This window comes from Vespula pensylvanica, chromosome 1 (genome assembly GCF_014466175.1).
Source record: "Vespula pensylvanica isolate Volc-1 chromosome 1, ASM1446617v1, whole genome shotgun sequence".
In the NCBI taxonomy this organism is placed as follows: domain Eukaryota; kingdom Metazoa; phylum Arthropoda; class Insecta; order Hymenoptera; family Vespidae; genus Vespula; species Vespula pensylvanica.
In genome coordinates, this window is record NC_057685.1 from 17,216,974 (window position 1) to 17,239,018 (window position 22,045).

At 33.4% G+C, this 22,045-nt stretch overlaps 2 protein-coding genes and 1 long non-coding RNA gene across 10 annotated transcripts in view; 1 reads left to right on the top strand and 2 right to left on the bottom strand.

Moving 5' to 3' along the window:
- LOC122627549 (protein FAM214A-like) overlaps positions 1 to 17,464 on the bottom strand; it is a 48,517-nt gene extending 31,053 nt beyond the window's left edge. Inside the window, exons 1-2 of one of the 4 annotated variants that reach the window (XM_043808737.1) lie at positions 17,243 to 17,464; positions 16,475 to 16,758 (exon numbers count right to left, since the gene is read on the bottom strand). The gene's annotated coding sequence lies outside the window, so the exon portion shown is untranslated. Of the gene's footprint in view, positions 1 to 754; positions 1,172 to 4,290; positions 4,376 to 16,474; positions 17,010 to 17,242 lie in introns of those variants that run through there. The other 3 variants (XM_043808745.1, XM_043808727.1, XM_043808753.1) reach the window with 3 other exon arrangements.
- Positions 17,465 to 18,500: 1,036 nt separating this feature from the next.
- On the bottom strand, positions 18,501 to 19,674 carry LOC122627585 (translation machinery-associated protein 7 homolog). Its single transcript, XM_043808813.1, has 2 exons — positions 19,525 to 19,674; positions 18,501 to 18,889 (listed from the first exon to the last, which is right to left on the bottom strand). Exon 2 carries the CDS (start codon positions 18,886 to 18,888, stop codon positions 18,694 to 18,696), a length of 195 nt encoding a protein of 64 aa, XP_043664748.1. The 5' UTR covers position 18,889; positions 19,525 to 19,674; the 3' UTR covers positions 18,501 to 18,693.
- Positions 19,675 to 19,695: 21 nt separating this feature from the next.
- Positions 19,696 to 22,045, top strand: part of LOC122627590 — a 189,577-nt gene continuing 187,227 nt past the window's right edge. For all 5 annotated transcript variants that reach the window (XR_006326874.1, XR_006326873.1, XR_006326875.1 and 2 more), the window contains exons 1-2: positions 19,696 to 19,875; positions 20,367 to 20,459. This is a non-coding gene — a long non-coding RNA (uncharacterized LOC122627590). The remainder of the gene's footprint in view (positions 19,876 to 20,366; positions 20,460 to 22,045) is intronic.

A 22,045-nucleotide genomic window follows, 5' to 3' on the forward strand; every position in this document is an offset into this window, starting at 1 on the left:
TAATTAAACTTAAGTTTGCTTTGATAACATTCATTTCGTTTTTGTGATATATATACATATATATATATATATACATATATATATATATATATATGCGTATATATTTCCTTCAATTTTTCTTTCAAATTTCATTAAAAGAAGAATAATTCTCCATTCGATATTTTTCCTCTTGTTGTTCTTACATTGCAATTAATTATAAAAAATGTATATGATGAACGAAATACATGATGCAATATACAACATGATATTTATCGTATCTCCCAGTATCTGCACTTAAGAAAATGCTTATTTAAAAATCGAGATATTTGCTTAAGCCTAAACTTGTGCCATTAAATAATATCGCAATACTCTTTCGACATACGGTAAAGTTGCTTACGGTTAACTCGAGGCTTAACGTTTACTCTGCGAAATACGAATCTGGTGGTTTAATCAGTCATCGAACAGGTATCGTTCGCTCGATCGATCGATCGATTGAGAATTCTGAATAATATCACATCGCTTTCAAGTAAAATGTACACGTTTAAAATATTCTTGTAGAAATCTCTCTCTCTCTCTCTCTCTCTCTCTCTCTCTCTCTCTCTTCCAAATAAATAAACGTAGAATTTCACATGATAAATATTTTAATAGAATATTATCTCTCTTTCTCTCTCCTTCTCCGTTTCTTTTTTTCTCCCTTTCACAAATTCACGTGTGAGAATTTTAAATATAAATAGATGTTGCATTCTCTAGGAAAAAAAAAAAAAAGAAAACGAACAACGAATGAGAAATCTCTTTGCTTTCTTCATTCTTCATCCTCCTCTTCCTCCTCTTCCCGTTCTCTTTCTTCTTCGTTTTCTCTCGTTCGCAAAAGTCGATGCTTCTGGCTCAGAGCTTAGTGAAACTGCGTTCTCGTCGATCCTTCCCGATGCTGGATCGCCAAAAGAACGCACTCGAGAAACGCAAACCGAAAATAAACTCGCTCTCTCTCTCTCTCTCTCTCTCTCTCTCTCTCTCTCTCTCTCTCTCTTCCGGTAACTTGTTCTCCGACGTTCTATACTCACTCTTAATGTTAATTTATTCTATGAATTATTTATTCTGTTAACTATTTCATGAAATGAATTTATTAGGTACTTGTCTAACATTAAAAAAAAAAAAAAAAAGAAAATTAAAAAAATCTCTTCAATTTCGATTCTCTTCCTCGTTATCATGCTCGATTTCACGATGTGTGTGTGTGTATGTGTGTGTGTGTGTGTGTATCGAAAATCGATTTCAGAAGTGCTTCATCATTAACGAGAAAATAAATCAAAAGTAATCACGATGTAAAATAAAATTACAAGTTTTCTGTACTTTCTTTGTAGTAACAGTAATACGGTCCCTCTTGTTTTTTATTTCGTTCGTTAGAGAAGAAGATAGATGAATAGATAGATAGGTATATATATATATATATATATGTACACACACACACACACACACACACACACACACACACACACACACACACACACACGGAAAGCGAGAGAGAGAGAAAAGGAAAGAAAGAGAAAAAAAGAGAGAGAGAGAAAGAGAGAGAAAAAACGTGAAGTAAAGAGCGCGCAAGCGTTCGTCTTTTCGCGTCGATCCATCCGCGGAAACTGACAATGAGAGCAAAGACGCAATCCAGCTCCGCTCTCGGCACTCCGTTTTTTTTTCCACGTTCCGCACACAACGTCGCGCGTCGGATTGCCAGAGTCATCGCCAACCGCTTTTCCCAGAATATTTATGTAGGTCAGTTTCGTACGGTTCGATTCGCCGACCGAAATGCGAAAACAAACCTCGACTACGACGGTGAATGAATTTTAAATACTCACTCAATATCGAGATTCACGTATGTCGGTAGGAAATTTGTTATCAATAGGATTTGTATTAAGTGACATGAAGTAATCGACAATTTACAGCTAAAATCGTTATCATTTTGCCTCGTATACCGTCGTAGATAATAATTTGAATTTTGATCGAATTTTTTAATGCATCGATGATTTATTGCAGTGCAATGTTGTAAAGGAAAAAAAAAAAAGAAAAAAAAAAGGAATATATATGTATGTATGTATGTATGTATGTACGTATAAAGAAATAAAATGAAATGGAAAATCAATGTTTACGCGAGCACCAATTTTGAAAAATTTATTGATATAATATCGTGATAAAAAATAAATAAATAAATAAATAAATAAATAAATAAATATATATATATAAATAAACAAATAAAAAGGAAATAGGAATCAACGTTTACGTCCACACTACACGTTCGCTCCACTTTCACAAACTACGAGCTCTAAAGTGGGTCGGCCAGCCAAAGTATCGGAGGGATGTACGTTATCCCGGGCGGACCTATTCCAGAGCTCCCTTCTCCAGTCGCAAAGACTATACCATTCTGCTATCGAACGATTTGCGGCATCTTCTAAAATTCACGTCTTCAAATTGGAAATCCTTTCACGAGGAACGTTTTTCTTTTTTATCGAAAAATAATCGTAACTTTGACTAATATAAAGAATATAATTTGCATTTCTCTATCTATCTCTTTCTATCTCTCTTTTTCTTTGTACAGAAAAGATCACTTCTTTTCTGAATCACCAATTAAAAATTACCATAATTCTTCAAATAATATTCTCAATGTTAACATTATTACCAATGGATTATTATTCTTATTATATTCGTACAATCGCGATGGTTCTCAAGAAATTTCAATAAAAAGCGGACTAGTTTGAACAAGTGAAAGTAAATAAAAGAGAGAGAAAGAGAAAGAGAGAGAGATCGAGAATTATTCGTTCTTTTCAATAATTTTATCCTACGACCTATCTTAACACGAATATTAAAATAAAGGGTTATTTATAAATAATATTCCTCCATTTCTCTTCTGTGTACATATATATATATATATATGTATATGTATATACATATACCTATATAATACATATATATCTTATCTAAAAATAATAAACAGTGAAACTAGTTCTGAACGGGTGAAAGTAGGTTCGACTATATATGAACAGAGAAATGGATCGACGACGTTTCGTAGCTCGTACTTATTTAATACATTTTCATTAAAAAAAAAAAAAAAGAGAGAGAGAAGAGAGAGAGAGAGAGAGAGAGAGAGAAAAGAGAAAGAAAAAACGAACGAGTTGTTAACGAAAAATTATGGAAAGTATAACAACGTAAACAGGTCGTTCTTGTTTTTTTATAATTGGTGGTTTTAATTCCTCAAACGAAATCTAAAAACAAAAACAAAAAAAAAAGAAAAGAGAAAATAAAGAGAAAAAGTTGCATGGAAAAAAAAGAAAAAAAAAAAAAAGAGAGAGAAAAAAAATATAGTCGAATCGATTTCGCGTATAAAATACACGAGTTGGTTAATATCTAAGAATAGAAAAGTTAAGGGTTGAAAGAGAGAAAGAGAACAAGAATAGGGATATTACACGTACTTACATACAAAGTTACATTTCGAGCATGTATGAATAGTAGTAAGTATCATACATATATATATAGATACATTGAATATTCGATTTCAGATAGGATAACTAGCCTAAGGTAATGCCAGATCGAGAATGTATCGATATCCAAAAAGAATACTGGACCAATAGAGGCTGACGATGATAATATTTTCGTATACGAGAGTATATGAATGAAAATTCCACGTTCGAGGCTTTCAATTGAATTTCTTTCTTTCGTTCCTTTTTTCTCCCCTCTTTTTTCTCTTTTATTTTTATCTCGTGCTCGCAGATTTTTACGAACCTCTCGGTTTTAGTCGATCGTAAATAGAAAAAGAAAGAGAGAGAGAGAGAGAGAGAGAAAGAGAAAGAGAGAGAGAGAGAGAGATGAAAAATGCGGATGTCGATGTTAAACCGGATCATTCAACGCCTACGTTTCCGAACTTAATGACTTAGCCAAATAGTAGTTCCATTTACATTTCTCTTCCTTATGAAAACCACAAATAACTTCCCGCAGAGATGGCTTTTAAAATATCCCACCGAATAAGCTAGGCGAACACGAATTTGTTAAAAATTAGCAAATTAAAAAAAAAAAAACGTTCTCTTTCATTTTTCTTTGGCAATTGTATGAATTGTACATTCATATAAGTATATAATATAATTATGACATATCATAAGAAAATTATAATTATAATTATAGTAACATGAAATTATGGTATCTTTTAAATATAATAGATTAACACGAGATTATCACCTGCCAGTGTATAAATCATATTAGCGTTATGTTCCAGGGACAGCTGCAACGTTCCTGAGCTTACGTATGTATGTATCTATATATACATATACGTACTTAGTTATGTATGCTTGTGCTCCTATTTCACAAACTCCCAGTAAAAGTGGTATCCCGTGACTAGCTTCGTTCGCATTTCAGGCACCTGTACACATATGGAAAGTCTTACATGTTCGACACAAGTAAAGCGTTCTCGTTTTAAGGTGCGTCTAGATCAACCGTGTATGTTGAAAGAAAAATATCATGGTATTATACTAATTCATGTACGTATATACATACGTTTATATCTACGTAAAACTCACGAAAGCATAGAAAATAAAATTCAAATAATTATTAACTACGTAAATATATGTATAGACCGTTTCTTATAATCGCTCGCTCGTACGTTCCCATTCGCGTGTTCACGAAGACTGAACGATTTGAATCTTTCCTATGCTCTCATCTTTCTTCGAATTATTACGAAGGACAAAAAATAATTACGTCAACTTACAGTATATATCACGATCGAGAAAAACATTGGTTCAACGACGATATTGAGTTGCCCTTCGACAACAAAATATTTTCTATTTCGAAAGATCGTAAACGTTAAAATATATTTTGCAAAACGATGATAATTTTATCTACATACACATATACCTACGTGTGTACGTGCCTCTTACAAAAGATTATATCTATATACATACAAGCATACATTTCGAAATTCGTTATTGAGGATAATAGTAAACTATGTATATGTATATGTTAATAAATGAAGTCAAACGGATACAATATATAGTATACATATGTATACTAGTTACATATATATATATATACAATAACTAAGTCATTGAATTTTTATGAAAAATTCTGATGAATAAATTGAAACAAGCGCTCCCGTTAAACGAAAGACAATCAATGAAAGTCGAATTCGTTTTTTCTGCTTTTACTCCCATAGGATTACTCGAGCTTAACGAAGCAGTTTACTATAAGTAATTACTAACTCGTACCGTGTTCTGAAATCAGTCGGGCGTCTCGCGTCTCTTCGATTTTTCTCTCTCTCTCTCTCTCTCTCTCTCTCTTTTTTCTTTATTCGTACATTAACATATGGGTAAACGTGAAAGTAAGTAGTAAATACCTCGATATTTACGAGGCATTAAATTGTCTCCCAACGTTTATATAGCCAAGGAAGAAAAAGTGGAAAACGTTACCTTTTCGTTTTTTTACCGTACGCAAAAATTTCAACGAAAAGTAAAATTAAATATTTAAATCTATGGAGGAATATATTATTCGTACGCTGTTATCTGTTTCTATAAATAGATATGTAAAATTTTTATTGTATAAATGAAGTCAATTTAAAAATTATAAAATATACATTACATATAAGACTATAGAGAATGATTTCTTCTCTCTCTCTCTCTCTCTTTTACTATACGTACAAATTTAAACAAAATCAAAATAAATATTCAAATCTAAAAAAACATCCTGTTTTTGCACTGTGACTTCTAACCATAAAAAAAAAAGAATATTAAATTTCTATTAAATAAATGAAATTGATTTACAAATCATGAAAATGTATTCTTCGATTTACATATATCCACTTGCAAGACATTGTAAATTTCGAACAAGTATGAATATATATGTATATATATGTATAACAGAAGTCGACGAGCGAGAAGCCTCGCACATAAGGAAGCTCTCTTTTTTTTTTTTTTTTTTAAATAAACGCGTACGTTTTCTCGCCCCGAGTCGTCTCCGTCGTTCAAGTGGATTAATCGATTAGAGCTTACGTCGTTGTTTTTACGAAGAAGCCTTTATCAAGGGGATGTTCACCCGTCGTCGTATTAACGAGTAAATTCGCGACTCCTTCGTTCGGCACGACGTCTTCGAACGTAAATATGCCTAAATTTTGTCGAAATTATTTAAGAAGAGAAAAAGTAAAGAAACAAAGTAAAGAAAGAACAAGGAAAAGGAAAAAATAAAATCTAAATTAATCGTACAAATAAATTGAACATACAATAAATTTCTAAAGACAGGCAAAAAAAAGATAATAATAGAATAGTAACATAAAAATTATTATTTTTAGAGATCAAAGAATCTGTCGTTAAAATCGATAATTAACAAAAAAAAGAAATGGAAAGAAAAGAAAAGAAAAAAAGAGAAATTCGCGAGTTTAAACACGACATTTGGCAAGGAAACTACGATAGGTCGTCTCCGGCAAGACACTTTGTTCCGAAAAGTATTTCAGATAGTAAAGTAAAATCTAGATTTTAACAGAGGTACGTAGATAAAAAGAACGACGTTCGTTTCTAAGTGAAAAGACAAAAAGCTTTTGCTTTTAGATCGGAGAGGGAATTCGGTTGTGGAATGGAAGAAGTCTAGCGCGAAAAAAGAAAAAGAAAAAGAAAAAGAAAAGGAAAAGGAAAAAAGAAAGGAAAAAGGAAAATCTCGAAGCTGTAACGAGGACAGCGGGTGGGTGGCAAAGAAGGTGTTCGTGAATCTGGGTCATCTGCATATTATGCAACCAAACCACTGCAATTTCACGAGAAACGTAACACACTCGAGATTGTATGTGCGTCATTAAACGACATGTCGCATTTCGATATCCTTCGTTAATTATCTTCGACAGGTCGATAGATAAATCATCGTTACCGTACGTAAAATACATACAAATTAATTTTTGTCAATTTGATATTCGACATTTTCCTCTCTCTCTCTCTCTCTCTCTCTGTTTTTTTAATCTCCTTCTCCTGGAAAAAGGAACGCAAGAGAGGCTTCTCTCAAGTAAGGACGTTGAACCGGATTGTTTTCGGAAGTTAAAAAAAGAAAAAGAGAAAAGAGGAGAGGAAAAAAGAAGAAAGAGAGAAATAATAATAAAAAAAAAAAAAAAAAATACACGCACACACACGGGTAGAGAAAAAAAATTTCGAAGAGAGTCAACGCGCTCTGACTGTTTGACCCTCGAGAGTTCTTGACTCGACTCTCGAAATAACGGTTTTCTTCTTCGTCGACCGACTCGACGACGATCGGAGCGTGAGACGCAAAGAGGGAACACATCGAAAACATTTTTATATTGTTTCTCGTTTGGTATCCCGAACGAAACTCAACGTCGTTCGTCCTTCATCGAAAACAAAGACATCAAAAATCTATACGATTCTAAGACAAGGGTTATTAACCTTTTCACAACAATACGTGTTCCTCGTGAACCTTGTTACTCCCTGTTATTCTTTCTTTTAAATAGCTTACATAGTCCCAAAAGAAAGAGAAAAGAGAAATCAACAATATCAATATCGAACGAGTCAACCTCGTTAAAATTCGAATCGACCTTTCGAGAAAATTTAAAGAGTTATTAATCATTCCAACGATACGATGAAACACTTTGTACGTCTCTTTGTTACTCTTTCTTTTAAACATTATAACTTACGTTGTATCAAACGAAAGAGAACAAACAACAAATGATATCGACGATATCAACATCGAACGAATCGCAAAATTCGTTAATATTTCGATCGATCTTTTGAAAAAAATGTGGAGGATTATTAATCATTTTAACAATACGAGTCGTGAAAGGAAAAAAAAGTATATATAAAAAAAAATTAACACTATCAAATCGATTTCCTGTCCAATTCGGATCAATCTTTCGTTTCGAAACGTTTCTCTTCGTTGTACATACGTACAATGTAACTCATCTAACTCTCGAGTTACGTACGAGTCAAAGTCGGAAGTATATATATATATATATATTTTTTTTTTCTTTTTTCACCTTGACGTGATGATAATAACAGTAACAACGATAATGACTTCTTTATCGTATTCGCCGAAGAAAAACGCGAGAGGTCTGTCACGGAATAAAACATTCGATGAAACTCACAAGCGATTTTCTTACGAATCTTCAAGAATCATTTCGAATCGTTGTTTGCGATGAATTTGATACGTAAAAAATATTCATACATTTTTTGCATATTGAATATGTGTGACTTTCGTTTGCTTTCTTAAGTAATAGATCGTCGAATGATATGAAAAAAAAATATCACATATATAAGTAAAATGTAAGAACGATATCTGATATATATCGTTTGTAAAGTAACGATCGGGTTAAAGGATAAATAGATTCGTAGGATGGAGTTTAACGATCGTGTTAATAACGAATAACGAGTAAAAAAAAAAAAGAAAGAATAAAAAAAAAAGAAAATAGAAAACAATTATAAAGGCAATCAAATTCTTCGTGATCAAGTCTCACGTCAGTTTTGGTTGAATCGTTCTGCAATAATTTGGCACTGGCATGCTATTCTTACAAATATTATTCGCAGTTTTGTTCAAGGTTAAAAAGCTTAGCTATTTAGCTTATCCCGATTCAAGCTTCGTCGAAAAAAAAAAAAAAACACAAAAGGAAAAACGAAACAAAAAAGAAAATAAATAAAAGGGAAGAACAGAAAGCGAAAGAAAGAAGGAAAAAAAAGGCTATTACTATTGGATGGACTACTCGAGAATTAACTATAACGATCATCGTCAAAAATCGTAATTGTATAAAGTTAGCGAGAGATAAAATGAGAATCAATGATTAGAATGAAATCATAGTGCTCACGAATCGCGTGTTGAAACGCCAAGAATCGGCCTTGGTTTTGGCTGCCTATAAATAAGAATCAAAGATACGTGCGATGCGCTGCTACCTCCTTTCCCAACTGTCTACACATTGTTTATCTTCTATCTACAGTGCATTGCGTATAAGTATAGACACGAATACTGATAAATTACATGAGAGAACTAAGCGCAATAGCTTATCTAGGAACTAACAATAAAAACAATGAATCGGTCAAGAGTATCTCGTTTTTCTAATTATTTTATATATAATAATAATAGCAATAATAGCAATAATAATAATAATAATAATAATAATAATAATAATAATAATAATAATATTTTTAGCCATCTCAAATGGAACCTAAAATTATAAGATCTACTTTAGTATTCTACAGTAGATTTCAAAAGCAAAAATTACGAAATTCAATCAACGAACGATTTATTTATAACGAATCATGGGATTAAATTGAATACGAGTTTATACACGAATACTGATAAATTAATCGTGAGAATTAAGCGCGATAATTTGTTTAGAAGCTAAGAATCATTCAAATTTAATTAATTTTTCTTTTATATATATATATATAATAACTAACTCTTTCAAATGGAACCTTAAATCATATTTGATTTTTCAACAAATTTCAAACGTCAAAATTACAAAATTCGATGAATGAATTTTCTTCGATTTGCTGCAAAAAAATTTTCCTGCAATAAATCATGCATATTAATATATGCATAACGTAAAACTAATGAAAAGAGCAACGAGCTACCGATAGGGAGAGGAAGGGGAATGAGGGAGGAAAAAGAAAAAAAAAAAAAAGAAAAAAGGTAGTAGCTTGAAAGAACGGATAATAAAGAGAGGGACGTGTCGTATAAGAATTACGTAAAGGAACGAACGAGTATTATATCTTGTCAACGGCGGCGTTGCAGCGTGAAACTATCGGTTACGAAACTATTTAAATAGACGAAGAGACACGATAAACGAGATGAGAAAGAAAGAGCAAGAGATAAAGAGAGAGAAAGAGGCACATACATAGACAGAAAGGCAGACAAAAACAAAAAGAGAGAGAGAGAGAGAGAGAGAGAGAGAGAGAGAGAGAGAGAGAGAGAGAGAGAAACAAAGTTGGATTTCTTGAAATCTCTTTCGTTTCGATTGGGTTCATCTTCTTGGTGGAATACCCTCGAAAAAGTCTAACCCTTTTTCCTTTTTTTTCTTTTATCAACTCGTCTATCGAAACGTTATACCTTGAGCTTCAATGGCGGATTGGTTTTTATTCGTATTTACGCGATATCGCTGAGTTACTCGTTGATTTAAATCCCTACCGATCGTTCTTCTCGAATCAGTGACTTTGTCATCCGATAATTAAAACAAGGTCGCTTAATTGAATCTAATCTTGCATTATTTTTGTCTATAGACACACACATATAGTACAATATATAGATAAAGATTTAACATACAGGAGATAGTATACGATAACAATGAATGAGTGTTTTTGAAATGAATGAAAAAGGAAAGATTTTTTTTTCTTATAAATCACAACTTTATAACTTTCCTAATTGCCTAAGTGTAACTGTAAAATCGTCGTATTTCCTTCTGTGTCTCGATGAATGCGTGAGTATTATGCGTGTGAATAGTTGTGGCAAGACTTTTCCGTATTCCATAGGTACCTAACTACTTCTCTATATTCGTAACAACCTCGATACACTTCTATCAAGAATATCCGTATACCCTACCCATCTATGTGTACGTTTGAAGAAGTCGAGGATATCGTGAAAGAGTCTCGACGTTAAAAGGCGCGATTGCAATTCGCTCGCTTCAACCGGGATAAGCCATTCGTCGCGAGAGACCGTGTAAACGAACTGACCCACATTACATCGAGGAACTGTTTGTCTATGCACAAACACACACAAATCTTTTTATATATAATATATATGTATATACTTTTCGACAATTTTTCTCTCATCATCATCATCATCATCATTATCATCATCATTATCATCGCCATAATCATCATCATGTTTATTATTATTATTATTATTATTATTATTATTATTATTATTATTATTAGGTATTATAATTAATTAATTTTCTTTATACTACAATGTTATCTGCTGTTTGTCTATAAAGAGTAAAAGAAAGAAGTTATAAGATAATGTCATACTAATGAAGCGATTAGTTGTATGATATACATACAACACACGTTATCGTTTACGAACGATAAAGTACCGATCGATCTATCTTCGTCCATGTCCTCTTTTAAAGAACGGACATACATAGGTAAGGTATGAATACATCCGTAGTATATATTCACCCATAGCTTTATGTATTTTATTAGAAATATAGTGTTTGCGTGCACCGTTACCTAACTAGTGAATCGATCTAATCGCAACCTACTATTAATTTTGGCGTTGAAATTAATTACGGATTGTAATAGATAAATACATACTCGTATAATTAGCTTATATATTATTGGAAAGTTTAATACGTTTCTATCGAGAAATGGTAAATTTGAAAAGACGTTATTGGTATAAAAATAGGTAATGTCTATCTATATCTTCGTTATTTAAGTAAGTACGAATGATCTACGTACTTGGTGTACCTTAAAGCTCGCAATACGAGAGAACTCGAACCTTGGCTCAACGTCAATTACGTGCAAACGAGTCGTTTGTGCTGCAACGTTCGCGTTGCAGGTAATACATACATACATACATATATATATATATACGTATACACATGCACAAGTACAAGTCTATAAACACATACACATACATATATATATGAGTATATATTTTCTATGCATGGAATAGGACAGGATAGCAGCAGCTTTCTCGAAAGCGTCCTCGTCATAGTAGTCGAGGTCGACAAAAATGAATGGAAGGGGGAAGGGTAGAGGGGTCGAGGGACGAGAAAGAAATTTTCCAATTAACTTTTCTTTCTCTTATATTATTATCATCCTATTTTTATTTATATATATATATACATATCCTTGCATGTAAAGACGCGATTGAAAGCGATTGAAAAAATAAAATAAAATAAAGTAAAATAAAGAAGAGAAAAGAAAAATGTCGCACGTGTATAATTCGAAGGAAACTATATAGTTGAAATTTTTGAAATAGGAGCAAAAGCGTGCACGATCCGTAAAACTCTTTGACGTAACGCGTGCCAAAGATTATGTAAGAACGAAGAGAATCAACGCGTTTTCTGTGCCTTCGCAAAGAGACTTTACGGAACATTAACGACCGTTTAAATGTCATTCCACGGAAAGATAGTCCTCCTTCTTATCCCTCCCTATATCTTTCCTTTTCTCTCAGTATTTCTCTTGGATGGCTTCGACCAACTCGATGAAAAGAATAAAGGTTGTTGTTCAGAGAGTGAGTGAAAAAGAGAAAGAAAGAGAGAGAAAGAGAGAGAGAGAGAGAGAGTTAGTGTAGGCGGAGATCGTTGAAACCTTGCGTAAGATCATCGTACAACTGGAGAATCTGTATATTAGATTTATATCTTTGTCTCTTTCCAACTTATCGAATACAAGTAGCTCGAAACAAATGTTGCAAACAAATTTATATACTTCACGATATATCCTCGTATTATCTAACCGTAGGTATACACGCTCGTAGAACTTTTTAATCGGTTCGGCCGACAGAAATGAGATTTTAATCGTATGAAAGTTATCGCTCTTTTTTTTTTTCTTTTTCTTTGTTTTTTTCGTACTTTTGTTTCCTCTTCTTTTTCTTTTAATAGTTTAAAGTCTACGTATAAAAAAAAAAAAAAAAAAAAAAATAATAACTACATCGGTACGTTAAAATAAAACTTGACGTTACCTTCGTTGTATTACCTGTTCTCTTTATTAATTTACAGATCGATGTAATTTTTTATTTCTCTCGTTTTTTTTTTTCTTTCTTTCTTTCTTTAATAACTTCTTATAAATCAGATTTTGAATAGGGATGTAGACATTTATTCGAGAAAAGAACAAAAAGAAAGAAAAGAATTACGAAAGAAAAACTCTGATCTCAATCGTTTGATCCTATCTAATGTTAAACGACACGAGTTAGAATGGATTTGTGATTTTATGAAAAGATAAGATGCGAGAAGTAAAGGAAGACAAGACGGAAACGATCGTATGTACGCTGGTAGAGTCTTTATTATGAAAGATAAAACGTTCGAAATGCGTGACGCAACAACGATCGCTCGTATTAATTCAGGCCTTGCAGACCGATAGTATGTTGCGGGTTGCCTCGAGCGGTGCGAAGAAAGACGAAGAGTATATACGTATATGTGTGTAGATATATGTACATATACACACATCAAAAGCATATACATTCGTTCGTTTTTAGAATATTAAAGACGAGGACTTAAACGCAACAATCGTTTATTTGTACTTTTGATACGTGTGCACGTACACATGGAGTTAATCAAAAGTTCTTGCGTGATTTTTAAAAAAGTCATCGATCACACTTTTTCGATATCATTCATGCTAATTTTTTCTTTCTTCCAGACTGCAAAAAGGTTTCTAAGCTTTGTAATTTTACAAGCTGAAGAAAAAATAAAATAAGATAAAGTGAATTAGTTTAAAAAGTTTCGAAAAGAAATAATTGATTTTTATTATCACCTAGAAACTTTTGATCTAAGAACTTATAGCCTATCTTATGTACATGTTATATATATATATATATATATATATATATATATATACGTATATATAAAACGGTTGTAAAAATGCTTCCTTGTTTCTGTTTCACGAGGAAGGAACTTTCGTTTCTGAGTAAATACGTTTTGTGTTGACGATCTAGAAAGTTATAAATATATATATGTGTGTGTGTGTGTGTAGCATAATACTCTTAGAATTTTAAAAGTCTAAAGAAGAAAGCAAGGTTAAGGATCCATTTGGCACGAAGAAACGAAGGTTGAGAAAAGGTAAAAATCTTTTCTCTCGAAAAACGTTTTAATCATAGAGCGACGTAAAATTTTTTGAAAATCGATATAATCATTGTTTTCTCTTCTTCCTTTTTTCAATTTTTTTTTTTTTTTTTTTTTTCAACGCAAAACGATTCGAGTCGATCAAACGAAAATAAAGAAGATCGGAAAATTGTATTTTTTTCTTTCTTTTCTCTTCTTTTTTTTTTTTATTACTATCGTCATATATGATAATCGATTAACATTTGCCCTATAATCTACGTTGAAGGTCGACAGATAACTAAAGCTTATCGGTATCCTCGATCAACTCAAAAAAATTCACGAAAGAGAAGCTATAAATCCTCTGTCCTCGATAAAGATGACGTACATATATATAAATATATACATATATATACATACATATGTATACATATATACATACATATATATATATATATATATATATATACATATCTATGAGAAAGGTTACCCTCTATCACGAGAATGTGCGTCGAGGGTAATTAATAAAGAGCAATGTCAAGGTGGAAAAGGGGGAAAAGAAGAAAACGAAGAAAAAGAAAAAGAAAAAGATGAAAATGAAGATGAAGACGATGAAGAAGAAAAAGTACAAGAAAGAAAAAAAAAAGAATGATAAACAAAAAGAATAGGCGTGCTCGTTTGTGAGACGAGAGGATACTCGTAAATGATGGGGGAAGAAGAATACGTAAATACGTGATTCCTCAAAGTTTTTAGTCGTGGAAGAAAAATTGCTTGAATTCTAACGCATACCTATGTGTACACATACGCATATATACATAGATACGTACGAAAAACATACATGTGTGTGTGTATATGTATGTAAAATAAAGGACTTGGAACGTAGCCTAGATAAGAGAGCTAAAAAATGTTAAAATGTTAATATATATATAAAGAAAAAAAGACAACGAGAAAAAAATAAAAGAAAAATGGGAGCTTTCGTAATACGACGAGCAATATTGGCAGATAAGTTCCTTTTATCTAGTTTAAGTTGCAAAACGAGTTGTACATCGTTTACGACTTAAACAGTTTTAACGAGAAAGACGAGAGAAACCATCGTCGTCATCAAGAAGCAGCAAAAATTTTTAATGGGGAAAACACGTGAATACCTTGAATATACGTTACGGCGCAGAGTCGCGACGCTTATTTTACCCCCTCCTACACCATCCAAAAAAAAGAAAAAAAAAATAGAAAAAAAGTTAGAAAGAATAAACGAGAGATATTGCTATTACGAGAGGAAGAGAGACAAATAGATATCTTCCAAGATATCTTTCTAGATATCCTTCTAAATATCTTTTTTCTAAAACGATCATCTATACAAAGTGTATTAATAAAAGTATAATATATAAAAATTAATAAAAATTTATATAAAGTATATTAATTAAGTATTTATATAAAGTATACGAAATATAAAGAGAGAGAGAGAGAGAGAGAGAGAGAATGGTAAGTCTCTCTGATCGGCTCGATAACACAGTAGGCAAGTCCAGCATACTACCACCACCACCACCACTACCACCCTCAGAGTTCCCTTTACCCCTTTACCCCACCACGACTACTCTCTCTCTCTCTCTCTCTCTCTCTCTCTTGAGTTCCCCTAGCATTTAAAGCTCTCTCATACGTTCAACCTCGACGATGCCATATGCCATTGCATCCTGAAAGGATTAACTCGTGATATGGAAAGAATAATAAACTATTTAGAACTCTCCTAACCAAAACGTAGAAAAATTGAAACAAAATCGGAATAGTAGGGAGTTACGATAAAAAATAAAAAAATAAAAAATAAAAAAAAAAAAAAGATAGAAAAAGAGAATGAAAAGGAAAGACATGAGAAACATGAAATAGGATTGTTATCGAGGCACGAAAAAAGTATTACGAAATTTTTGATTATGTTGCGATCATTCGAAAGGAGAAAAAAGATGACAAGAGGTTTGATTCGGTCCGATCCATCGAGTTTTCTCGGGTGGGGGTGAGTGTGAGAGAGAAAGAGAGAGAGAGTGAGAGAGAGGGGAGGAAGGGAGGGGGAGGGAGAACGGATACTACACACCGATAACGTGTAAGCGTGTGTTCCTTTTCGTGGACGGGAGAGTTAGTCGTGCACGCGTGCGCTGATATATATGTACATACGAGAGAGCAAGAAAGAAATAAAGAAAGACAGAAACGACAGAGTGAAGAGTGGTGGAACGAGAGGTGGAAGAGAGAGAGAGAGAGAGGTGGCTTGCAAAAGCACGCACTCACGCATACACGCACATGTAAAACGCAAGAGACACGATAGTAGCACGTTTAAAACACAGAACCGTCACACTCTCTGTGACAAAGGAGAAACCCTTGATTAATATTACTAGTCTCTACGTAGTTTTGATATTTATATGTATATATATATATATATATATACATTTTTTTTAATCAAGATGACAGACCGATTTAAACGATTTAAACGTCAGTCGGCAAAGCCATGTGTATACGTATATATCTATGCATGTATTTATATATTTTCTTTCGTTATAGGTTAAAGAGACATAACACGATGACGTTTATTTCTTTCTTTCTTTCCCTTCCTTTTTCTCTCTCTCTCTCTCTCTCTCTCTCTCTCTCTCTCTCTCTCTCTCTTTGTCTATCTGTCTTTTCACATGTAAGTGTATACGAATAGGAGAAAAATACAGATAGAGACAGAGATAGAGATAGAGAGACAGAGACAGATAGAGAACAAAGAGAGGAAAAAATGAAACAATAAAAATATTATTACATTAAAGGATAACTCACCGAATCGAAGTATAGCGCGAGGCAGTAGCACAATCCACCGAGCCTGGAGTCGTCCCCACGGGTCAAATGATCCTGTCGGGCCCCATGGCCGTTCTCGAGACTATCGACGCGCACGCGAATTCGTCTTTCGTTGTTTGTCAGAAATGTCTCTCGTGATCAGCCGTGTCCTCCTCCTCCTCTTCTTCCTCCTCCTCCTTCGAAAGAGACTCCCGTTCGATCGTCTTCTTCCTTCTCTTCGCTCTCTCGACCCACGACGGAAATGGAGTTGAACCGATGATATATACCTTGGAAAGGGTGAGCGAGCGACAGAGTGAATAAGAGATATTAGGAGAGGGGGTACCGTGTACGGGGAGAAACGGAGATGGAGAAACAGACAGAGAGGGAGAGAGAGAGAGACAGAAAGAAAGGGAGAGAGAGAGAGAGAGAGTGAAAGAGAGAGAAAGAAAAACGACGTAAGGCAGTCACGAGCAAAAGCTCTCACCACCCACCGACCGCTTCGAAGGTCTGTTGCCAACTGACCCAGGCGGTGACAGCTACTGCCTGATCGACACTGCTGCCAACGGTCGAAATGAGAACTAACCTAGCTTGCATCTTTCTCTCTCTCTCTCTCTTTCTCTCTCTCTCTCTCATTCTTTCTCATTTTATTCTCTCTCTTACGTGTCGAACGTTGCAACGGTCGAAGGTTAAACGATTACCCTTTAATGTCGATTCGATTCTATGAGATGTGAATTTTCTTTGACTCGTATCGTCGAACCCTTTCCTCTTTACCTTTTTAACTTTCCTTCATCGAGAAAATCATGGACGCGATGTCGTTCTTCCTTTCCTACGCTCTATCTCTATCTCTCTCTTTCACACGCGTGCTCGTACATATCTCTACGAATTCATTTTAATGGAATTTAAACGTACGCGATACTTTTTTCGTCAATGTCACTCCTTAACATTCCCATTATTAATATCACTCGCACGATCTAAAATACGTGTTAACGTGTCTTTACACACAGGTTAAATGTCGTCTGTAGTACGTAGCGTAACGTTCGAAAGGATAGACTAGACGTATGCATGCATGTACGATGTTACTCGGTAAGGTTGCCGACACTGTCGATCATCTGACGATCAGCTGTAATTCACGCCTCGTCGCTAGCCACGCGCTCGCTCGCGTTCGATCTATACGAGAGATGGTTTACTCTACGTAGGTTCGACGTTTTTTTAATTTCCTTTTTTTTTTTTCCTTTTGTTTTTCTTTTTTATTTCTCAAGAGAGATATATCACGTAATATCACTGCAAGATTTATTATTTTATAATTAATCGTAGAACGTCTTGGCTTTAGCGCATAGAACCGATCTCGATTTATGTACCTTTTTTTTCTTTTCTCTTTTCCTCTTCTTTTTTTTTTCTTTTCTTTTGTCGGTCAAACTCGTGTCGAAGATGTATTTTTACGCGTTTCGAAATCAAGGTTAATTGGCGTCACTAGCGTGGGTCGATACGTTGGCGTGCGAAGCTTCGTTAACTTAATGAGCGAATCAAACCTGTATGAAACTTAATGTATATAAGCTGCATCATTGAGTCCATGATGACGTGATATGTGGAACGATCGGAAAAAGAAAAGCGTTGACTCACGAGATTGATTATATAAACGAGTGTGCCTGTATTTATGTACACTGTACATAAATATGTAAAATCGCATTTAAATTAATTAATTCTAAATAAAAGTACAAATCGTACAGGTGTCCTTGTTTATTAAATGTAATTATAAAACTACGAGCTGCATGTATTTTAGAAATTTCCTTTTTGTTCGTAAAATAAAATCAATAAGAAGTACTGTCGGTTTCTTTTTTTTTTTTTCAGCCTTTCTTTGAGCTTGCTCGCTCGGTCGCTCGCTCGTACCATCGTTGTTCGCTGTTGTTATATTACGTACAAAATAAATCGGCGTTACATCGACAAGGATGACGCAAAACACGACTCTTGTTCGACTCGAGAAATATAAAATCTGTAATTAAATCCACGACGAAGTACGAATACCATAAGATATCATAATCTATTCAATTTTTATCTATTTTCAATTTTATTTACAAATAACTGACGGAGCGGTAAATGATGGTAAAAATATTTCGAACAGCACGTTGATCATTGAACGACAACAAAGCTGTAAGATTATTGGAACACATTTTGCAGAGTGATCATGGTGATAGATTTTTTAACATTGCTTTTATAAGAATCAATCACTTTTTGCCAGATTTCTTGATACCGCCAGTGACTAAAGGACCTTTCTGGCTAGCCTTTTTTGCTGCTTCGGCCAATGCCTTTTGTTGTTCCTTTTGCTTTTGCTTGAAAGCTACATCTTCGTCGTCTAATTCTTTAGAATCCTTCTTCGGTGCCTTCAATGGTTTCTTTTTACCTCCTTCTCGGCTAGACATTCTGTAAAATTATTAAAGTTAATTAGCATTCTTCTGACAACGAGAACTTGTAGTCTAACTTTTCTATTATATCTATTTTACTTGGTATAATATAATTAAAGCAATTTCTTAATGGCATATGTTATGCAAGATCAGTTGCGATAATACAGTTTCTAAAATATTTCAAAATAAAATTGGAATGTAATTTCTTTCTCGATCTTCTTCGAGGTTTATAAAGTACATTTAAACGATTAAAGTGAGAGCTTTTTGTATTTCGACATGGTAAAAAAAAGAGATCACAGATAACTCAGTTAGATTAAATAATCATATAATTAACAAAATAATAATATAATCAATAGTTCATTGACCGTGACGGAAATGATGTAAAACTTAACCTCTAATACGTTACATCCATCTGTCTGATATCGTAAGTTCGTAAAATACATAAATATATAGCCCTGATAATTTCATTACAATGCTTAAGATGTTCGTATTATTATTTATTGATCGAATATTCTGTATTTTAATATTTTAATTACTACAAATAAAAAACACGCGTTCGGCATGTTACTGTGACAAAGGATTGTACATACGTCGACTACATACATTTTTCATACAAACTAAATGTCCTAGATGTAAAAATTAAAGTTTACGTACCTGCAGTTCTGTAAACGAAGTCGTTAAATATGTTAAAAATAATACGTTTGTCGAAGTAACAGAAATAAAATTCGAGAAATCAGAACCTTCTTTCTATCTCAGGATACCGGAGGAAATACCAATCGCCATCTCTTCTTCGATTTATTGGATCGTGCTGCTATTGGCTGAGAAGCGTGCGCAGTGCCACCTACTGGCAGAATATGATAATAGCCGGCAGAAGCCATTACGATTCTAACGCGAGTTCAAACGTGCGTGTTTTTGTACTTCGCTTATTATTTTCCGCTTATATTTTTGTTAGAAGCATTATTTAACGTAGTATTAAGATATTAAGATATCACGCTGTTATCGCAGGTATATATTCTTTATTTGGTAATAATAGATTTGACGTAGGTTAAGTAAAATGAGCGAAAATGTTTTCGACGAAAAAATACTGCGTAGTAACTATTAAAGATTTGCGACTTTTATTTATTACGAATTTGTGGTTTATGAGATTTGCGTATTAGCGAATGCTTTTATAAAGAATTTAGAACGATATATAATAATTTAGGAAAGCGAGAAGAAATTGTTCATCGGAACGGAGACACGTACATATATATATATATATATATGTGTGCGTGTGTCTGAGATGTGTGTGTATGTTATATTTTCATATACACACCTATATAAATAATGTAACGTACTTTTAGAATCGTTCGTTTTTCGTAAGAAAGGTTGAATGCGACTGTCGGTAAATTACCATCGCGTATTAATACCATCCTCCGATAGTTCAAAGAATTTCTTTAAATATTCACTTAATTGTTATTTATATTAACGCATAATAACATATATTGATTATTTTATAGTTATGAGACTTGACGAGTTACGATGAAAAACTATGAATCGATACGTTGTAAATGGAGATATTCCAGATTGAGTTACCGGCAGAAAAATTATCGGTAAGTGAAATACTACTATTTCTAATCTTTTCATTGATAAAATATCAATGAAGTTATTGATTCATTGATGGAATATCAATGAAAATTGATTCATTGATAATTCGTTCATCGCTCATTGATTCGTTGATATTATATAAAAAGATGTAATGGTAAAAGATGAAAAAGTTTCACAAGAATCTTGGCAGATTTTATTTAGAACATAATTGACCGTTACATTTAACAGAGGAATAATAATATTTCGATTGGTAAAGCATATTGGATACACAACTAGAATAAAGTGTCCTTTCTTTCGCGATGTGTCGCGTATCAAATTTGCAAATAATAATATCATTTTTCTTTTATTCTCCACGACAAGCGTCACGACATGTAACAAGTACTTTTACATCGATCGAATTGGAATAAATTTATCATATCATTTTTTTTTTTTTTTTTTTTTAATAGCGTTAGTTTCGAATCCGGTCTCTTTGATGGATTTACCGGAATACTTATAAACATTTTTGAAAAAGTAAAAGAACTGAGGACTCTCGTGGAGTACGGCGTACGATTAAATACGTAGATCAGTCGTGAAACATTTTTTTTCAATTTTTTTTCTTTTTCAATTTTTCCTTCGTTCTTTTTCCTTGGTTTTTCATTTTGTCTTATGTATATCGCATAAACGTGTTAGTACAAGTACATACGTTATTACGATTGTATGTGTGTGTATGTATGTACGCATGTATGTGTATATGTATGCGTGTATTAATGTGCGTTTGCCTCTTCTGCCATGATCGAAAAAAAAAAGACTGTAGAAACTTCTGCTCTTCTTATTTAACTTTTTAAAGTTCTATCGTTTATCATCCAGCGATGTCCGATCTTTGGTACTCGTCTCAATGGACGCACGATCGACGTTTTTCTCTTCGCACTGTCGAATCCGAGATCTTCTTCCCTTCGTTATTTCATTTTTATTTTATTTTATTTTATTTTATTTTATTTTATTTTATTTTATTTTATCTTACTTTTCTTTCCTTTTATTCTCCTCGTTTGAACAATCTCTTAGATAGACATTGCGAAAAGAATGCGGCTCTCGTTTTCGGTACCTCTATACATAGGAAACGTTAGGAGTGGCCTATGCATAGTGTTTAATGACTTCCTCGCTCCTTTACAATATAATTTCGCTATTAACGTTAATACTTCGTGCTGCTAGAGATTAGCCTTAGGTTCATTTAGTGCACTTTCTCCGCTATTAAGATCTATCGGAGCGACATAATTTGCCGTTATGTTCTCGCGAGCACACATCGCACGATTCGAATCCTTCCATCGTTCTCGCTGCTCTCCGGGGATCGTTTAAAATGAATGCTCGAAACGACGTAGAAAATTACATCGAAACGTTTAGAATCGTTTACGAGAACCGCAAATCTAGATAAAGTACGCATGTACGTAAGTATTCGTATTTTATCGATCTTAGAATGACGAATATATTGTATTCGTAAATTGTACGAACGAAAACGATCACGAACGGGAAAATGAACGTATTATTTCAGTTAAAAGTATAGTTTTACTTCAGTTTTGATTCGTTTGTGAATGAACGAGGACGATCGATAAAAAAA

Coding starts and splice junctions, on each gene's coding strand:
- LOC122627585 (XM_043808813.1), bottom strand. CDS start 18,888: ATGTCTAGCCGAGAAGGAGGTAAAAAGAAACCATTGAAGGCACCGAAG.